Below are 19362 nucleotides of genomic sequence, written 5' to 3'. Positions count from 1 at the left end.
ACAAACCGTATAATTTAACTTTTAGTATATTGTTGAATGGCCAATTTAAGCAACTTTTCAGTTGGGTTTTATATATTTTTTTAATTTTCTGCCTTCAGACTCTTTGCAGCTGCCAAAAGGGGGTCACTGACCCCATCCAAAAAGTAAATCTACAATGTATTGCTACTTTTGATGATTCATCATTCTATTCAGGACCTCTCCTATTCGTATTCCAGTCTCTTATTCAGATCAGTGCATGGTTGCTAGGTTAACTTATTATTAACATGTATTTATAGAGCGCCAACATATTTTGCAGCGCAACCAGATTGCTGGAATTGTAAATTAAAGAGCTGCTTAATAAAAGGCTAAATAACTTAAAAAAACACAAATAATAAAACATGAAACCAATTACGTGTCTCAGAATATCAATCTCTACTTCATACTAAAAGTTAATTTAAAGGCGAACAACTTGTTTTTGAATATCTTTGAATACATACAAGGAAAATATTGTATTTGACAATGATAGCCTTCAGAACAGAATAATTGCATCCTGTAACATCCTGTAGCAGGCTGTTGTTTCTCCTACTCAATGTAACTGAAGGTGCCTCAGTGGGACCTGGATTATTACTATTGAGTACTGTTTTTCTACCAGGCAGCTGCTATCTTGTGTTAAGGAACTGTAATCTGGTTACTTTCCCATCGTTCTGTTGTTAGGCTGCGGGGGGGGGGGGGGTGATATCACTTGTAGTGCAGCAGTAAAGAGTGACTGAAGTTTATCAGTGCACAAGTCACATGACTTGGGGCAGCTGGGAAACTGACAATATATCTACCCTTATGTCAGATTTCAAAATTAAATGTAAAAAAATCTGTTGCTCTTTTGAGAAATGGATTTCAATTCTTCTGGAGCAGCACTATTAACTGATGCATTTTGAAAAAAAACATGTTTTCCCATGACAGTATCCCTTTAAGGGAAATGCAGTTTTACCCCTTTCAGCACTCTAGCAATTGCACCCCAGGATATTGTAAATTACCCCGAGTGTCTCGAGTACCTTTACATAGTGACATAGTACATTGTTCTCAGCAACTGGTTTCTTATTTATGTTTGCAAAGCATCAGTTATATAATATCACACAGTGATAATTAAAATGAATTATCCCAAAAGAGAGACATCCCCTGAGTCTTATATGCAAGTTCATGTATACTGCCAAATTGGATCCCCTTGCTTTGTCAGACTGAGAATCTGACCACGCAACTTGTCTTTGGTTGCAACTCAGAGCTGTTTTGAAATTTTCATTGGATCTAGTAGAGTGTATGGAATTTTGCTGTATATTCCATTTTCAATGGTTCCCATAGCTGACTGAGCATGATAAAGTGAATTCAATGCTTACAATTTATCCTGACATTTGGAGCAATTCCCCTTGGGAAGTCCAGATCCATGGCAAGTGTAATATACATCACTGTAAACATCTTACGCTATCAATGTTTAACAATATTGTAGCTGCCTTCAAATAACACCTTAAGTAAGCATTAAGATAACTTGGGCCTTGAAAATGTGCTTTAAAATATTTTCTTCTCAATTTTAGATTTTTACCTTTAAACAAAATGGAAATCAGTTTCCAGAAATCCTTTCTAAACAACATTGTCAGGTTTATGGTTCAGAGCTTTTCATTGATATACTAATTCTTGCATTTTCCATTATGTGTTTGATGGCTCGAATGTACAGTAGTTCACAACATCTAGGAACACAGATTGGCCTTCTATAATCCTTTTATCCAGTAAATCCTTTGACAATTCCTTTGGGTTTGTATTTTCATCCTAAGTAGAGGCAAAAGAAGCAAAAGCATTGTGCAATTGCAAGGGTTCATGTATTGTAGCTTAAGGACAGTCAAATCTAAAAAATATGTTAACATTTTTAAAGAAAAAAATATATTCAGGTGCCTTTTGACTTTGTTTTTTATGTTTTACCATCGATAATACAATTTTCCTTTGAGGTGAAATCGTAGTAAAAAATACCAGGTTCCTCTTGTGCTGAAATCCTCCATTTCTGCTTTCAATACTTGTTATAGCTATTGTTTATTAATTAAGCTAAAGCAAGAATAAAAACATTTGCAAGGTTTGTGTTTCACCCCATTCCCCATACCTGTTTGTGTGGTGTGTTTTTTTTTTGTTTTTTTTTGTTAGGGATGCACCAATCCACAATTCGACCAAATCCTTTTTGAAAGATTCTGCCAAAAACTGAATTCAACCCCTAATTTGCATATGTAAATTAGGGAAACGGGGAAAGAACAGCGTTAAAACATTTTTGACTTTATTGTTTTGTGACAAGTCACTTGATTTTTCTGATTCGGTTTGGCCAGGCACTTGGATTTGGCTTAATCCTGCTGAAAAAGGTGGAATCTTGGCCTTGTGTGTATATAAATACACTCAATAGGCTGGCTTTGCATCCAATGAGGATTAATAATATTTTGGTTTGTATCAAGTACAAGGTACTGTTTAATTAGCACAGAAAAAAAGGAAATCCTTTTTATAAATTTCGATTTGAATGGAGTTTTTATATATATATATATTGGTAAAAAAATCACCCAGTAAATTGTTACAAAAAAACGGGGATTTCTTGGCTATCTACATCAAAAAAACTGGGGTGTTATAAATGTCCCACGTGTTTTTCCTGCCAATATAAGACGCCTAGTGATAGCTTTGTCCATCCAAGGACAGGGCACCGATTTAAAATTCGCCATCATATTACATGTTCTACCACTCACGAGATTTATTTAATCACGTGCCCTTGTGGGCTTGCATAAGTTGGCATGACCGATTTAATGTTAAGACTTAGTATGGATGCACAAAGATTGGCTATAAACACAGTTTACAGGGATCAGAAGACCACTAAACCAATGGCTAAGCACTTTTTGGAGGCAGGACACAGGTTGTCCATGTTTAAATACATAGCAATCGATTATATTCCCATGCCAAAAAGAGGTGGTGAAAGATCTTGCCTTTTATTACAACGTGAAACTTTTTGGATTAAAACTCTGGGTACACTTACACCAATGGGTTTAAATGAATTTTGTTCTTTCAGTTGTTTCCAGGAGAAGCATTAGTTCTGTTTTAGTACATTTATATTATCCCTAATGATGTTTTCACGTATCCATCTATACTTACAGTATATGGGTTCTAATACTTACATTTTAGCTTTCCCTTTAACTTTAAACTGTGACCGGCTTTTGTCAAACATGCATGTCGGGAGAACCAGGGTGCAGGGGTAATGTTGTCACAAAGTGGGCAGGGCTATGCAGTTTTTAAATTTGTCTACTTTATTGTTATTGTATTAACTTGGAAACCCATCTTAAGACAGGTTGCAGACCACATCCTAAAAGTTGATGTGTATATATAAATTTACACCTTTATCATTATCTCTGTGTAATGCAAAGGTGCAAAGAATAGGTTTGGGATGTTTATGAAAAAAAAAGCAGAAAGGTCACATCCCTGTGGTGCTTGTGTCTTTATGAAATACCATGATTGTGCTGGCATCATGCAGGGTTTTGGAAACATTTGGGTGACATTTATGTGGAAGGATCTTTGGTAATATAGCAGCAGGGTTGATTTGTTCCCTTCTGCAATCATTACTGGAGTTTTGATTGATTTGATTTGGTGAAAACATGGAACAAGACCTATATATTATTACATAATTGAAGCTCAGGGAGCATAATCTGTATCTGTCAAATTTGTGTTTAACATCTAAACTGGCAGACTAGAGTGCAAGCTATAAACAGCTTTATTCCAAAATAAGTTCCCAGGCAATATCATGGGGCTAGTTTAGTCTCTTTTTACATGTAGTTTCACTTAAGGCTTGTACAGGGTGCTGTCTGCAAAGGTTTGTACACCCCCCCCCCCCATGTATGGTTTCTGCCCATACTCCAAAAATATACAGGCAGGTTAATTTGCTCCTGATAAAATTAACTGTAGTGTGTGTGCATGATGGGGTACTTGGATTGTCAGCATCATTGGACATGGACTGATGTTGGAACAATACAAATGAATAATAATTAGGGATGCACCGAATCCAGGATTCGGCCTTTTTCAGAAGGATTCTGATTCGCCCGAATACTTTCTGCCCAGCCAAACTGAATCCGAATCCTAATTTGCATGCAAATTAGGGGAGGGGAGGAAAATCTAGTGACTTTTTGTCACAAAATAAGAAAGTAAAAAAAGTTTCCCCTTCCCACCCCTGATTCGGTTCGCTATTCGGCCGAATCTTTCGCGAAGGATTCGGGGGTTTGGCCGAATCCAAAATAGTGGATTTGATGCATTCCTAATAATAATAATGTTGTACATTGTGCCCATCTTATAAATAGGGACTGTAATCCCTGCTTCACTGCAGGACCTTATGTGACTGGAGGACTTGGTGCCAATTCTATGTATTTCAATGGAGTGGGTGCAAATTTAACTGGTCTCACTTATTCCTTATTAATTTAGACATATGGAGGCAAATGCAATAAACAAATCTTAAGGCATTTGCTATATACAGTATGTGGTTCTGTGCTACAAAAGCCACTTTGTTGGCAAACTCACATGTATGCATGCATACTTACAGTGATAGTGCCTGTTTAATATTTAAGACATTTATTCATTGAAGCTATTTTCTTTGTTACGTAAGTGCTCCTTTAAGGTTTCCTGTCACAGCAAGTAATTACCATTCATTAATTCTGAACTGCATGTGCCTCTTGATTATTGCTGCTGTGTGGTTTCATGAATGCCTTCCATCAGCAGGAATATTTCAGATAGGTACCCTTGGGTATAATATCCCTCCATGCAAACCTACTTCTTCTCAGTGCTCCGTAGTTGGGAATAACACTGCTTTTAACGTGCCTCACAACATAGCTGGCATATAGATATTTCAGCAGGAGCAGTCTGTTAGCAGCTGGCAACCTACGGAACAGTTTGGCACAGTTTACAATTTCGATATGGCCAACTTTATATATTATTGATCAATTCATTACTGCCTCGATAAACATCATTTATTTATCTTTCGGGTATATATACGTGTGCATCTTTTAATATTATTTATTTTTATTTATGCCTTAAAATGACAAAATATTTTATTTTAATTTATATATTTAATTTTCTTTCTGGCTTTCCAGAAACTGTACATTTATGCACAAAATATCACAGAGGATGATTTCTAACTTCTAGCTCCGTGGGTGGGTGACAAAATTCCCAATATTGCCCTAAGTCAAAGTGAGCAGGAATCTTCTGTAAGCCTTCTTTGTTGTCTACTGAAAAACACAGCTTTGCACTAGAGCAGCCTAGTGGGGATGCCAAATGTAAAAAATCTAAAAACATGAAAACTGCATATGCTAAGCAAGTGCAATCTTTTTTTTTTTTTTTTTTTTTCCGTTGTATCGCATGCAAAATTAGTGGATGAATTGGCTCATTTACCAAATGTATTTGGCTTGGTCCTGTCAGGAAAACTGCAATGATCAAGAGGATCTTTCCCAACTGCAGCTGCTTCCCACTCATTTGAAGAAAAATATTGCTGTATGTAGAAGACCATGTACAGCAGAGCTCCTCAGGCTTTCAGAGGGTGTTCTCCCTGATAATGATGACAAGGAGAACTAAACTCTCAAAATAAATATAGATAAAAATGACATATTTTATATACAGGTATGGGTTCCCTTATCTGGAAACCCGTTATCCAGAAAGCTCTGCATTATGGAAAGCCAATTTCCCATAGACTCCATTTTATCCAAATATTTCAAATGTTTAAAAAAGATTTCCCTTTTCTCTGTAATAATAAAACAGTAGCTTTTACTTGATCCCAACTCGGATATAATTAATCCTTATTGGAAGGAAAACCAGCCTGTTGGCTTTATTTAAAGTTTACATTATTTTCTAATAGACTTAAGGCATGAAGATCCAATTTACAGAAAGATCCGTTATCCACTTAAGCGTAATGCATCATAAGCTTAATGCACCAGCCTAAAGTTTCAGCCTCTTTTAACAGTAATGATCCACACATTCAAAGTTGTCCCAGGGGGTCATCATCTTGGATTTTGTAAGGAGTGTCAGTGACACGCACATGCTCAGTGTGCTCTAGAGAACTGTTGAAAAGCTATGTTTAGTATTCAAGCAGAAAATGAGCTTTGACTATCATAGAAGCTGATGCTACAAAGCTGGTCATTAACCTCTGATGCTATTTGCACTGGTTTATGAGCTGCCATGTAATGGGAGTATGATTTAATTACTAACCAGCCTTGTATTTTTACATATATATTGTGAGTCGTTCCCTGAGCTCCGTAAATGACTGCAGTACAAAGTATTTACTGTGAATCCGCAGAAAACATGGGGAGCTACTGGGAGCATATTCACTGACACTACTCTTTACTTCTAAAGGGCTGTGGTCTGTAGCTTAATTCTTTTATATTTTAGTTCTCCATTAAAGGAACAGTAACATCAAAAAATGAAATTGTTTTAAAGTAATAAAAATGTAATGCATTGTTACCCTGCACTGGTAAAACTGTTGTGTTTGCTTCAGAAACACTGAAACTATTGTTTATATAAATAAGCTGCTGTGTAGCAATGGAGGCAACCATTCAAAGGGGAAAGGCTTGGGTTACACATGTTATCTGTTATCCACTATTAAACCTATGCCATATAGCCTTTTTTCAACATCTGCCAATGGCTACACAGCATTTTGTTTACATGAACTATAGTAGTCTTTCTGTAGCAAACAGATCAGTTTTACCAGTGCAGAGCAACTGTACATGATATTTCATTACTTTAAAACCCTTTCATTTTTTGGTGTTAATGTTCCTTTAAGGTGAAGAGCATTTTTCATAATCCCCCATTCATTTCAGTATTCATATATAGACATATATAGAGCAGGAATGTAGTAATTGGGCAGGGTAGTTGTATGGCATGTATTTTGAGGGTCTGGCCAGTAATGATTATATATGATGTACATTTAAAAACAGGGAAAATTAATAACTGAGATAGGAGGGCATGTTTTTTCCCCTATAAAAAGCTAAAAAAATAATGTATAAACTAGATTTAATTATTTACTTTGTTTTGTTTTACTTTAATGTCTACTGAATTCATTTTATAGAGAAGGAATTTATTTTCAAAGTATTACATGGCATTCCTTGTAGCTCCAGAAACTGAAAAGATTTGTGGTTTCAAGTTTTCTTTTGCAGTAGGGTTTATAGTAAAATACTGGAGTCTCATAGTTCCCCGTTGTGTATCTAGGCGGCTGATTGTGATAATGTGCAAATCTGTCCTCAAGGAATTGAAACTAAGGCTGTTTCCCAGCACATTCCTTCAGAAATATTATAATTTGTCTTTGTGAAATGCTTTAAAATTTTAAAGGTACACTCCGCAACAGTGTTCTTTGCTTTATTACTACTAATTGAGAGAATATATAGGCAATGTAATTAGCACAATGTTTTACAAACAGAAAACCAGGAGGAAATACTATCTGTTGCTTTAAGTTATTAGACTTGAACTAAACGTTGCATCTCGTATAACATTACCCATTCAGTGTATAATTTAATATTGCTCTAAGGCTGCTATCTTGTAGCAATCAATCAGCACTAGCATTTTACCTGTCTCGAAGCAAACATCCGATTCCTAGGTTATTCATTCTATTAAAGGAGACCTGTCACCCAGACGTAAAAAAAGCTGTGTAATGAAAGTCATTTTCAGATTAAACATGAAATCCAAATTATTGTTTTTTTATTAAACCATTCATAGTAAACGCATTTAAAAATCTCAGCTGTCAATCAAATGTTTGCCTGGAAAGGGTGGGATGCTATCAGAAAATTTAAATAGAAATGGTTTTAAACAAGCAGTTCAGTATCCATACATTTTAAATATTTATTAATGCACATTATTTTTGCAGGATACATAGTTTTGTAGCTATACATGATATTTGGTTGAAATATTTAGGGGGTTATTTATCAAAAGTCTAGTTTGTGAGTTTATTTCTGCTCGAATGTTTGCTTATTTATGACAAAACCTGAATGTAAAAAACTTTATTGAATGCAATTGGGGGAAAAAACTTGAATATCTTGAATTTATCAAGTTATAGGCTAAGGGCCCTTACTCACTGGCGTTTGAAGCTGTGCTCCCCTGCGTTCCGGTTTTATGCCTTCAGCTGCAGGGAAGCGCAGGAGTATTGAATTCTTTTCAATGCGACTGTACTCACACAGACGCATGTAAGCGGCGAACGCAGGTTGGTACGCAGCATTGCGTCTACTCCTGAGCTCCCTGCAGCTGAACGCACAAAATCGGAACACAGGGGAGTGCAGCTTCAAATGCTCGTAAGTAAGGGCCCTAAAAAACCTTGAACACCTTCAATTTATCGAGTGTTTTTGGGCACAAACTACCATAAAGAAAACCTGAAAATTATGAAGGCAAAAAAAATCTTCAAATACTTCACGAGACCTCTGCCATTGACTTATACATGACCTTAACCGGTTTTAGCTGTAGTATTTTTGGATTCTTATTTTTAGCAGCTTCGGGGTCATAACAAATCTCAAAAAATGTGAGTTTTTAATGAAACTACCCTCAGAAACTAAAATATTTAGTGGAAAACAAAACTCAACCTCTAATAAATAACCTCCTTAATCATCTCTGCATCTTGCTCTTCTCTTTCCCAGCTCTTTCCCACTGCTTAAATCCTCTTTTTGCTAATAAAATAGAGAATAGATGTCTCTTTTAATCAGAACTGTACCACATCTCCAGAAGTGTTTTTCAACCCTGCACTGATTACACTTGCACCTCAGCAAAGTTGCCTGTGTGTTTCTTCTGCCAAGTTAAAACTGAGTTCTGAGCAACATAAAGCTTCTAGTAAAATGAAAGTACCGGTAAGAAAAGTGCTTTTCAGACCCACACATTCATTGTTGTGGCTCTAGTTTAGATTCATTTTTAGCTTTTTGTAGGGGAAAACGACATGCCTTTCTATCTGTTATTCATTTTCCCTGTTGCTAAAATGTTTATCATGTATCATCTTTACTGGCCAGACCCTCAAAATACATGCCATACCGCTACCCTGCCTTATTATAACATTCCTCATTTTCATAAGATTTATAGTGTGATTACATAAAAAAGCCCAAAAACCTCTAAAGCCAGGAATCAAAGATTTTGGCTGAAATATGACAGCTCCCATTGACTTCTACATGACCTCAGCAGATTTTAGATGGCATTTGTATTAGTGTTTTTCGTGGTTTTTACGCTGAATAAATTATGAATGGTTTAAAGTAATTCGAATAATCCACGATTTTTAGCACTAAAAAAAAAAATTTGAGACATTGGAAAAAAATTACATTTGTAAATCAGCCCCCTAATAATTCACTCTATTCGATCTCAGGATAAGCACATCAGATGAATTGCTGTCACTGCAGGCTGGTTGTGTGCCTATGTTTAGGGGCTCTTACACGCTGCTATGTCAAGACTTTGTCTAAGTTGCGCCTCATTCAGTTGTGGGGGGGTGCAATAAATGTACTGCAATTACGCTTCATTACAAATAAGACAATATTACTTTGAATATTTTTGAAGGTTCTGATGTTCAGGGTGTGAGTGATGTGTGTACCCTATTTTTTAGATGCAAGTGGAACGCCAAGGTTGTTCTGCGTCGATATTTGCACAACTGTGTTTTCAGTCATGAATGATGTGTGATATCTTCAGCTCTCCCACAACTCCTCTTTCACTGCAATTGTGTTGCTGGTCCTCCGTCGACCTGGCAGGGTCCCTTAGCAACAGAAGAGAATTAACGGATCTGCACAGAAACTTTTATCTGTAGTCGGGGACGTGGCCCCTCTTTTTATTATACCACCAGTAAGATCAACGTTTCGGGGGGTTCAACCTCCTATGTGCAAATATAGGTGTCTGTCACACTTGAATTTGTATCCTGATGAAGGGAGCCCTTCGGTCATGAATGAGCCCTGCTGTCTTCATCTTGTTTTGTTTAATTGGTTACTTTTTATCCCTAATCTTTGGTCTGTTACGTGCCCCTGGTAGGGTTATTACACTTATAATGCATGTCCTTGGGGTTGTTAGTTCTGATATCTGTGTATGCTCCTCACTAGGGGACATTTTTTGAGATCATGGGTTTTTTCCACCGACGATTTCTTAAACCTGTATCTTGTGGGTTTGAAGTGGTGAGATTTTTCTTTTTTAATGATTGTGATTAGAAATCTTTAACATGAAGATGAATAAAATTTCTTCTAAATGTCTGTGGGGCATTGCAATATAATTGCTATATATTTTCTATAGAAGGCCGTCAATTTAAAGATGAAGTATCGAGACATTATATTTCTATACTCCAAACTAAGCTTGAAGCAGATGTGTGCTCAATCTGCTGTCTAATAGAATGGCATTATCTGCTATTAAACTTCATGTACTGAGTGCTTCCAAACCTGTTGAAAGATAACCTTGTGACAGTTATCAAGGGAGCAGCTTTTCTGTTTCCCGGCGCTTAAGTAGTACTTCTGTTAGACTCAAGAATTTTTGACACGCATCACAGTAATGTTTTCCAGATTATATGTTCATCGTATGTAGGCCCCATGGGGTACAGATAGTTTAATAGAAATATTTATATTCATGTCTGAAAATGTCCTTTTGTGCCAGATGATATGTACTATATTAACTGTAATAGAACAGTCTCTTAACCTGTATATAAGGTATATTATCATGATGGTGACATCAAATTTTGGAATTAAGGGAGGATGGGAGGGTTGTGCTGCATTTTCAAGGGTAATTATATCTTGTAGAATTATGTGTTTTACAGGGAATTGGGGTATGTTTATGGAGTTTGTGGGCAGCCAGTTAGAGAACTGGCAGCTTAGTCTTTAAAACTTTTACAATAGTAGGAAAAGCAAAAGCAGCTCAATGTATCACGTAAACAAAAAGGAAAATGACAAGGTCATAATAGTGCACGTTTGACTAAAATATCTTATTACATTCATAATGCAGTGTGAGGTCTAGTATGTGCCTTCATTTATGAAGGCTGTGCATTTTTCATCAATGCATTTGAAATCCCTATTGCTTTTTAAAGCATTACAATCCGATGACTTTCTTGTTTTTATCACTTGGGAGAAAGCTCAGTGACTCTTCTGCTTGACATCTCCGTATGACGACGAGCCATCCTTGAGAACCCACTGTTTATGCTGACCCGTGTCCATCTATGAAGCGTTCTCTGCATATCAAAATAAAAATGCCTTGTTTCAAAACTCCACTGACTGTGTTGGCCCTACAGAATATGTTGTCAGACAAGCAATCCTGTGAGTTTTTAGTGTTTTTCTGTAAAACATTGCTCTCATATAATTGAAGGAAAAAATACTATTTTCTTCTTCGTTTCTCACAATATTGTATAAAACCTGATTGTTCTTTGGATAAAAGATACGTTTGAACTGAGACACACTGCCAATGTGCCTCTGTTCTGCTTTCTGTTGTTGTATGCCTGTGTTACAGTTATTAAATATAATGTTGTGATACCTACTGCCAGTGCAGAATTATATATCCTCAGGATTGCATCTTATTACAAATTTCACTATTTTTGGTATTAAAGATGTCTAAAAACTCTAACCTGACTGACAAAGGATTACATTGGTAGTCAGACTGCTGTGCAATTCCATAGAGAACAGAAGGCAGCCGCTTGTCTTTATAGCAAAATTGGAGGGCTATAATCCCAAAAAAAGAGTGTTTAAAAAAAAAAAAAAAAAAAATAGTATTGCTTTTAACAGAGCATACGAGTAAAGTAGAATAGTGTTGGAAATAATTAGCTTTAAGCAGAAAAGATGCAGTAAGTTTGTGCAGCATGTCACAGTCAGGGGTGTAACTACAGTGGAAGCAGACTGTACGGCTGCAGGGGGGCCCAGGAGATATAGGGGCCCCATGAGGCCCTAATTTATATAAAATTTCAATAAATGTTTGTAAAACAGGTCAAACTTTAGACATTTTGGGGGCCTGAAAAATAATTTGGTGTGGGGCCCAGTAATATCCCAGTAATATCTAGTTGCGCTACTGGTCACTGTATTCATTTCTTTTAAAAAAGGTATAATTTTAGAACCCTATATCTAGATAAAATTCGCTCTGTATGTCTTGGCTGTCTTTGTCCTTCCTATCACTTTGTGACTGGGATTTTGGGGCAGTAATTTATTACTGATGAAACTGGGGAATTCAGAAGGTTTCCCAACAGTTCTAGCTATTTATCAGAACTTTTACATTTTGAGAATATAATTCTGAAATAATTCAAAAGTTTTTAACTAATTGATACCTTATACCTGTTCATCAGAATGAGTGTGAGTTCTTCTCTATGGAGTTATGGTTCTCACCTGAATTTCGGTCGTCACCCCAATTTAACGCGGTCATCCGCTTTCAACTTAACCTTGCCATTGAAAAGTCACTTGAATATTCAGAACAGTTGCATCAAGGAGCATTAAAAACTCAAGTAATTACCAAGTGGTCGTCATCGTTGCCAAAACCAATCACCAAAGGATGATAAATCTGCCCTTTTAACTTCTGCATTGTTCCTCAAGGCCTGTCCAGAAACATTACTTTGCACCATTACTTTTTATTGATAAAGTACCAGACTGTATCGGTTCATATCTCCAAACTGTCTAATCACATGTAGAGATATGCTCAAACATACTGGATACATTTACTGGCTAGTCACTGGCAACTAAGCATGGTAAAACTTCAGTAAAACTAAATACTGAAACATATACTTGAATGACTGAACCAATGGCATTATCCATAAATCTGGCAATAAACTCATAAATGATATATTAAAGGTATTTAGCATGAATATTTGCATTAGGTAGGCACCATCAGTGAAACAGTCCCACAGGGCATAGTGCCTGCTAGAATACATGAATACATGTGGAAGCAGCTGCACATTCTGTAGGGCAGCGAGGCCTTTAATTGGCGAATTTCTGTCACCGAGGATTATTCCATTTTCATGAAGCACTAACAACCAATTTCATTTGATGAACTCATTTGTAACGCCATGGTGAGCAAATAAGTGACATCTATTGTAGTGCTGACCTATTTTGTGGCACCTGATTCCAGCACCGATCCACTGGAGAAAACAGGCATTTCCTAACCTTGCCGGAAACTCAGCATATTGTAGGACAGAAGGGATGTACTGGCCTGCGGTGATCATATTAAAGCATGGAGCTATTCGTCATAGTTAAGTCTCTTCACAATTTATTAAGTAGCAAGTACAGACATCAGTCTAGGCTTGTGATTGTGCCATCTGCAAAAGGAAAATTGGAGCAGATATTCCTTATATAAGTTTTTCATGGACATATGCAGGAACAAGATGGTCACCGAGAACTAAAGTAGAACTTTTAATCATGGCCAGGGCAAAGGGCTTATGGAAACCTTTTATGGACTTTTCCAGCTCCCACCATTAGCACTCAGAAATTCCACTCTTTATTCAAAACAGGCGCAAAACATCCAAGCTTCATCACAGACCCCCATTTCTATCTCAGAAATGGGGCACATGCAATTCTGGCAGCAACAAGCTTATATATGTGTTTTTTTCCATCCTATCTACCCATGCCTGTTTCCTTTCATAATGGATGTGTGGGTCACACAGTGGAACCTAGAGTCATCCCTGACATTGCTATCCCTGCCCTCATTGGTGACATTTAAGGGTATGTAACAAAGTTTTGCCTGGAGCAGTAACCCATAGCAACAAATCAGCATGTATAATTTACCCAAGGCAACCACAGCCCTTTAGCAGTAAAGATCTGTGTCTCAAAAGATGCCCCAGTAGCTCCCCATCTTCATTTCTGCTGATTCACTGCACATGATCTGTGCTGATGTCCGTTACTGAGTTAAGGGACCCACTCACAATATACAGTACACATAGAATAGAAATGTCACAATATAAGGCTGATTAGTAATTAATACAGATAATTACTACCGGTACATGAATAATCAGCCCTGTAGCATCAGCTTATATTACAGACAAACCTAATTTTCTGCTTTGACAACCCCTAAGCTTAGCTTCTCAACAGCTGCTCAGAGCCCACTGAGTGTGTGAGTGTAGCAGACACTTTCCAAGATTTGAAGTCCTGGATCATTGCTGCTACTGAGAAGTTGAAACGTTAGACTGGTGCAATAAGTTTATTATATAAAATATGGCATTTCCTGCCATATTCATTTTTAGGGTTTAGTTCTCCTTTAAAAGGAAACTTCTTATTGGGGCTATGGGTTAATGCTCCTGGGCAAACTTAGTACCTTTTATTACATGTGGGGGTTACTGTATTAAAATGTACTGATAGAGCAAGAATGCAATCTAAGTCTTCCCTGTCCAATAAAGCTGTCTGTAATGAGTGAAATGGCAACTGCTGGTAACTTTAAGCAAGAATTCATCAAAATAAGTGACTAATAATGAACACACAGTCATTATTTTACTGCTGAGCTTTCTTTTAACACAACAATATAATTGTAATTGCTTTCTTTCAAGTGAATAAAGAGTTTTTCATAAACCGGGTTGATCAAACGGTAATTATGACGCCCCAGTGAAGCAGTGTTATGTAAATGTGGCATCAGTTAGAAATATGTTTACTTTTTCTGGATTTAACCTAATGTGTGAAGTTAACTGTGCAAGGTTTTTAGAAGTTCAAGTGCACTTACATAATGTGGTGATATTTTCCTAACAAGCCTTAGGCGTTGGTCTGCTCTGAATCCTGTTAGAAATCTTAAATATACTGCAATAGGTTTTAGCCTCAGAATCATGGCTCAGTATTGGGGGATCTGGGCGGGGGGCAGCAGCCCTGGACTCCCCAGTCCAACCCTGTCCTCAGGAAGAAGACCTCTGAGGAACACTGTACTACTGTATTATGACTATGAAGATTTTCATTCATCCAGGTCATGGTATATCTAGTATAGGTAAATCTAAAAACAACTGGACTTGCTGAGTAATCAAAGAAGACGTTTCAATGTGCCATTGTGATTGGATTAGTGGAAGAGTTTATATGCCGAGAACCTCCACACCAGTCAGGTGAACTGAAGAAGCTGCTCGGATGAGTAGTGAAACGTCTTCTTTGATTACTCAGCAAGTCCAGTTGTTTTTAGATTTACCTATACTAGATATACTACTGTATTATTTTAAATAATATAATTATAGTAACTTGTGTATATACTGTATACACTTATCCCTTTCTTTCCATGTACTTTTAGGATTGGCAAAGGATTTCAAGGTGTGATGAAAAGGTGGGGGTACAAAGGTCAGCCAGCCTCCCATGGGCAGACCAAAACACATCGGAGACCTGGAGCCATTTCTTCTGGGGTAAGTAACATTAATCATAATTTCATTAAATTAGATTTCTGATCTTTTGCTATTTTTAAAATTTGTTGATGGTAATCATTATGCACTCGTCCCATACAACCTTTCTTTTAGACTGTTGCAAATGTCCCTAGTTTTCTCTCTGCGTTTGTAAATCTCCAACATTATATTTCCTTTGCTGTCCCGCTGCCCAAAGCTTAGTATTAAGCAACACTTGGTTAAAAGTACAGGGAGATGTTGGACTGTTTCCATAAATTGTAAGTACAGTGTGCTATTAATATAGTTGCATTTCTTTGTGAAAGGATCCAGCTCGCGTGTTCCCTGGAACGAAAATGCCTGGAAGAATGGGTAATATCTACAGGACATCATATGCCCTCAAGGTATGTTTTTCCTCAGCAAGCCAAAGATTGTTCAGAGAAAATCAGTGTAAATGAAATTGTAGCTAATTCATAGAGTCCTGCACTCTAACATCACAAAGACCATCAAAACTGATCATTTTAACATTCATGACTGTGCCTGAGGGCCAGTATTCCTTCTAATTTCCTATTCCCTGCATGTGCATTCAGTATAAATGAAACTGTCTTAGAACACAGAAACAAGAAAGTAGCAAAATGCTTACCACAAACAAATCCAATACAGGTATGGGGTCTGTTATCCAGAAACCTCAAATTATGGGAAGACTATCTCCCATAGGCTCTATTAAGATGACTTTTTTAAAAAAATATTTCCTTTCTTTGTAATAATAAAACAGTACCTTGTATTTAATCCCAACTAGAATACAATTCATCCTTACTGGAGGTAAAACTACTCTATTGGGTTTCTTTAATGTTTCAGTTATGTTTAACTAGATGTAAGGTATGGAGATCCAAATTAAGGAAAGATCCCTTTTCAGAAAAACCTCAGGTCCTGAGCATTCTGGATAACATGCCCTATATCTATATAGGAAACTGTCACTGGTGGGTGCTGAATGTTAGGCACTCACAGTGATTGTATTTACATACCTGATACCCTGGGCTTGTGCTCTTATCAGCAAAAACTGCCCCAGCCCAGGGTTTCTCCAACGAGAAATTCTCTTCCTTCCTCATCGGGTAAATTATTACAATCACTTTTCAGTGCCTAAGTTTTGGCACCATCCAGTGATTGTGAATTTCCTTCTATTTTAAGTATAATTTTTAAGTTTTAATTTATTCATATTCATGTAGGAATGCACCAAATCCAGTGCTTTCAATCCAGGTCAGTCCAAATCTGAAATGTCCAGCTGAATCAAATCCGAACCCATAGTCATTTGCTCTGAACAGCTGATAGCAGGAAGGGATGCATTATTTTTTTTCAATTTGAATCAGCAGATTAAGTTTTGGATTTAGGTTCTGTATTCAACTGAATCTTTATGGGTGATTTGGTTCATCCCTAAATTAATGTTTCTGGCCATAATATTTATTTGTTTATTTTTGATTCTTAGGTCTGGAGAGTAAATACAAAGCACAACATAATTTATGTCAATGGTTCAGTTCCAGGACATACCAACTGTTTAGTAAAGGTAAGAAACATTGTCTAAATAGCAAGATGATATCTGTGTAACACTATATACTAATTAAACACATTTGTTTCCAAGTTATCTGTAAATGTAATTGCAATTGACAGCAGTATCTGTTTGACTGTATATATTCTCTGCAATGCTCTGCTGTGTTCTGAGTCCTGAGGCGGTGTAGCAGAAGCCAGCTGATTCAAGGACCTGGAACCGACCAGACTTCTGGTACATTGTTTCAAGAGTCAAAACCAGAGAACAGTAAAGGACAAACAATTACAATTTACAAAAACATTTACAACCAGTGGTTGTACAGGACTTAAGACCCTTAAGGTCGAAACGTGTTGGGCTTTATATTTATATATTTTTTGTATAATTTTTCTTTTTGTAATAAATGTACTTATTTTTCTAAATGGGGTGTGCTATCCATTACTCAGTAGTAAATGTAATAAAGTGGTACTTTTTCCTTTGTGTATTAATTCTGGTATAGCAACACCTTGCTTCCATCCAAAGCCGTCAATACGTGGTTCCAAAGTGTAGATGTGGATACAAAACAGCGCAGAGGTTCTGCTGCAAAAGTGCCTTTATTTACAAACACGACATGTTTCGAGCACCAAAGCTCTTTATCAAGTGTATGTAAGCCAAATCAGTGTACAACATTAAATACAATAAGTCCCTCCCACCATTCGTCTGATTGGTCACTTCAGCCACTGCTGAGAGGGTTTGCAACCTGATTGCTTAAGTGAATCAGTCCTTAGGAATCCCAAGTGATGACATCATAGTCCATGCCTTTAGTCCATATGAAGAACTGCTCCACCCCCAGGTGCAAGCAGGACCCATACAAAAAACAAAACATCAAATAGAGTCACTGTGCATTTTTTTTGTGTGAGCTGTAAAATTCAATAAGAACTATTTACAATTAGACCTCAGCACTGCTATATAAAGCCTGCTAGAGACAATGTTAATCAAAACATAGTATACAAGTTTGAACATTTGTCACATAATACTTCCTCATAGTTACCAAAGTAGTGAAAATGCTGCCAGACAATTAAATTTAGCTAAAATAAGTTACTAAGGTATCTTACCACACAGAATCAATTCAAATTCAAAGGCAGCTCTATGTTAGGGAAAGGGAACAAGGTTAATATTTATTTCTACAGGAAACACACCATATTCCATTGGTCGTTCAAACCTAATGTTTCTAAAGCATTGAGTTTTTTTATCCAGATGGCTTCTTTTGCTAGGAGTAACTTCTTTTTATCGTCTCCTCTTTGGGGTTCTTGAACTACCTCCAGGACCAACCATTTTAATTGTGACATATTATACTATTTTGGTTGAAGTGGCGAGAAACTGGGGTATCAGTGTAGGTGTTAGGCTTGAAATTCTTAATATCACCTCTATTTTCTTTTATCCTGGCCTTTATTTGTCTATTTGTTTGACCTACATACACCTTTCCACAAGGGCATTTTAACATGTGCACAACCCCAAGAGTATTACAAGTAGTGTAGTGTCTGAGTTCAATGCTGTTGCCTTTTGTAGGGCGTTGTACAACTTCACCTTTAATAATCAATGAGCAACAGACACAACTCTGACACGGAAAGGTTCCTATATTAGGTTTTCTTTTGAATATTCTTTCCATTCTATTTGGAGCCTTGGCTTCTGCTGGGCAAAGTATATCTCGTAGTGTGGAGCCTCTTTTATAGCTAAACAACGGTAATTGTGAACAAATTTTCCCTAAGGATTTGTCATTCTGCAGTATTGGCCAAAACCTCCTGATGGTTTTTTCAATTGATTTACTTTGCTTAGCAAATTTGCTAACAAAAGGGATTCTCTTTTGGTTTTCTCCCCATTTTTCTTCTGTTTTTTTCATTAGAAGTGCAGTTCTTGGGACCTCTCCTACTAGGTTAGCTGTGGTAGTAAGGGTTTCCATTACTCTGTATATATAAAATTTAACTGAACTGGAGAGACATTGTATGGACGGAAAGTCAAAAATACCTCCATCCAGAATCCAGACACTCATCAAAGGCTATAGGAGGTGTCTAGAGGCTGTTAAAAAAAAAAAACGTATATTTTATATGAGGACAGTATGAGGACAGTAAGCATGTATTGCAAATGCAAAGAAACAAAGAAAAATGTGCAGACTGTATTTTTTGGTCAGCTTGCTTTTGCTTGAAAAATCTTTTTTAAAAAGAGCCTCACACAGTATCTTAAATGTTTTATGCTGTTCATGGCCAGGGTTCTCTTTCTTTTCTCCTGTTGCTGAGGTCCTGCTCCAGTGGAGTTCATTCTGTTGATCTAGTATAAAAGTGGTGTGAACACACTTGGCACCTTGCAATCGTTCTCTCTTCAGAAACGGCATTAGGGATTCTTTCTAGTAAACCATAAAATCCATTCGGTACATTATAGCAGTCTTCTGTCTGATTCCGCACAGCTTCATCTTATTTCCTTTATACAGAGCCGTGTATTGCAGCAAAGTCTCGAGTTTACAAGTTAAAATTGGTTGCTTTGTGCGAGGCTGCAATTTCTATGAAGATACACCTCAAGAATTTCAAATTTCCAA

At 36.9% G+C, this 19362-nt stretch overlaps 1 protein-coding gene across 2 annotated transcripts in view; it reads left to right on the top strand.

Annotated features, from left to right (window-relative positions):
- Window positions 1-19362, top strand: part of mrpl3.L (mitochondrial ribosomal protein L3 L homeolog) — a 53267-nt gene that overhangs the window by 23857 nt on the left and 10048 nt on the right. For both annotated transcript variants that reach the window (XM_018267507.2, XM_018267506.1), the window contains exons 7-9: window positions 15172-15280; window positions 15580-15657; window positions 16737-16814. In XM_018267507.2, coding sequence (XP_018122996.1) covers window positions 15172-15280; window positions 15580-15657; window positions 16737-16814 — 265 coding nt within the window. The remainder of the gene's footprint in view (window positions 1-15171; window positions 15281-15579; window positions 15658-16736; window positions 16815-19362) is intronic.

Source organism: Xenopus laevis, chromosome 6L (genome assembly GCF_017654675.1).
Source record: "Xenopus laevis strain J_2021 chromosome 6L, Xenopus_laevis_v10.1, whole genome shotgun sequence".
Classification (NCBI taxonomy): domain Eukaryota; kingdom Metazoa; phylum Chordata; class Amphibia; order Anura; family Pipidae; genus Xenopus; species Xenopus laevis.
The sequence above is the reverse complement of the archived record's forward strand: the minus strand, read 5'-3'. Positions and strand labels throughout refer to the sequence as shown.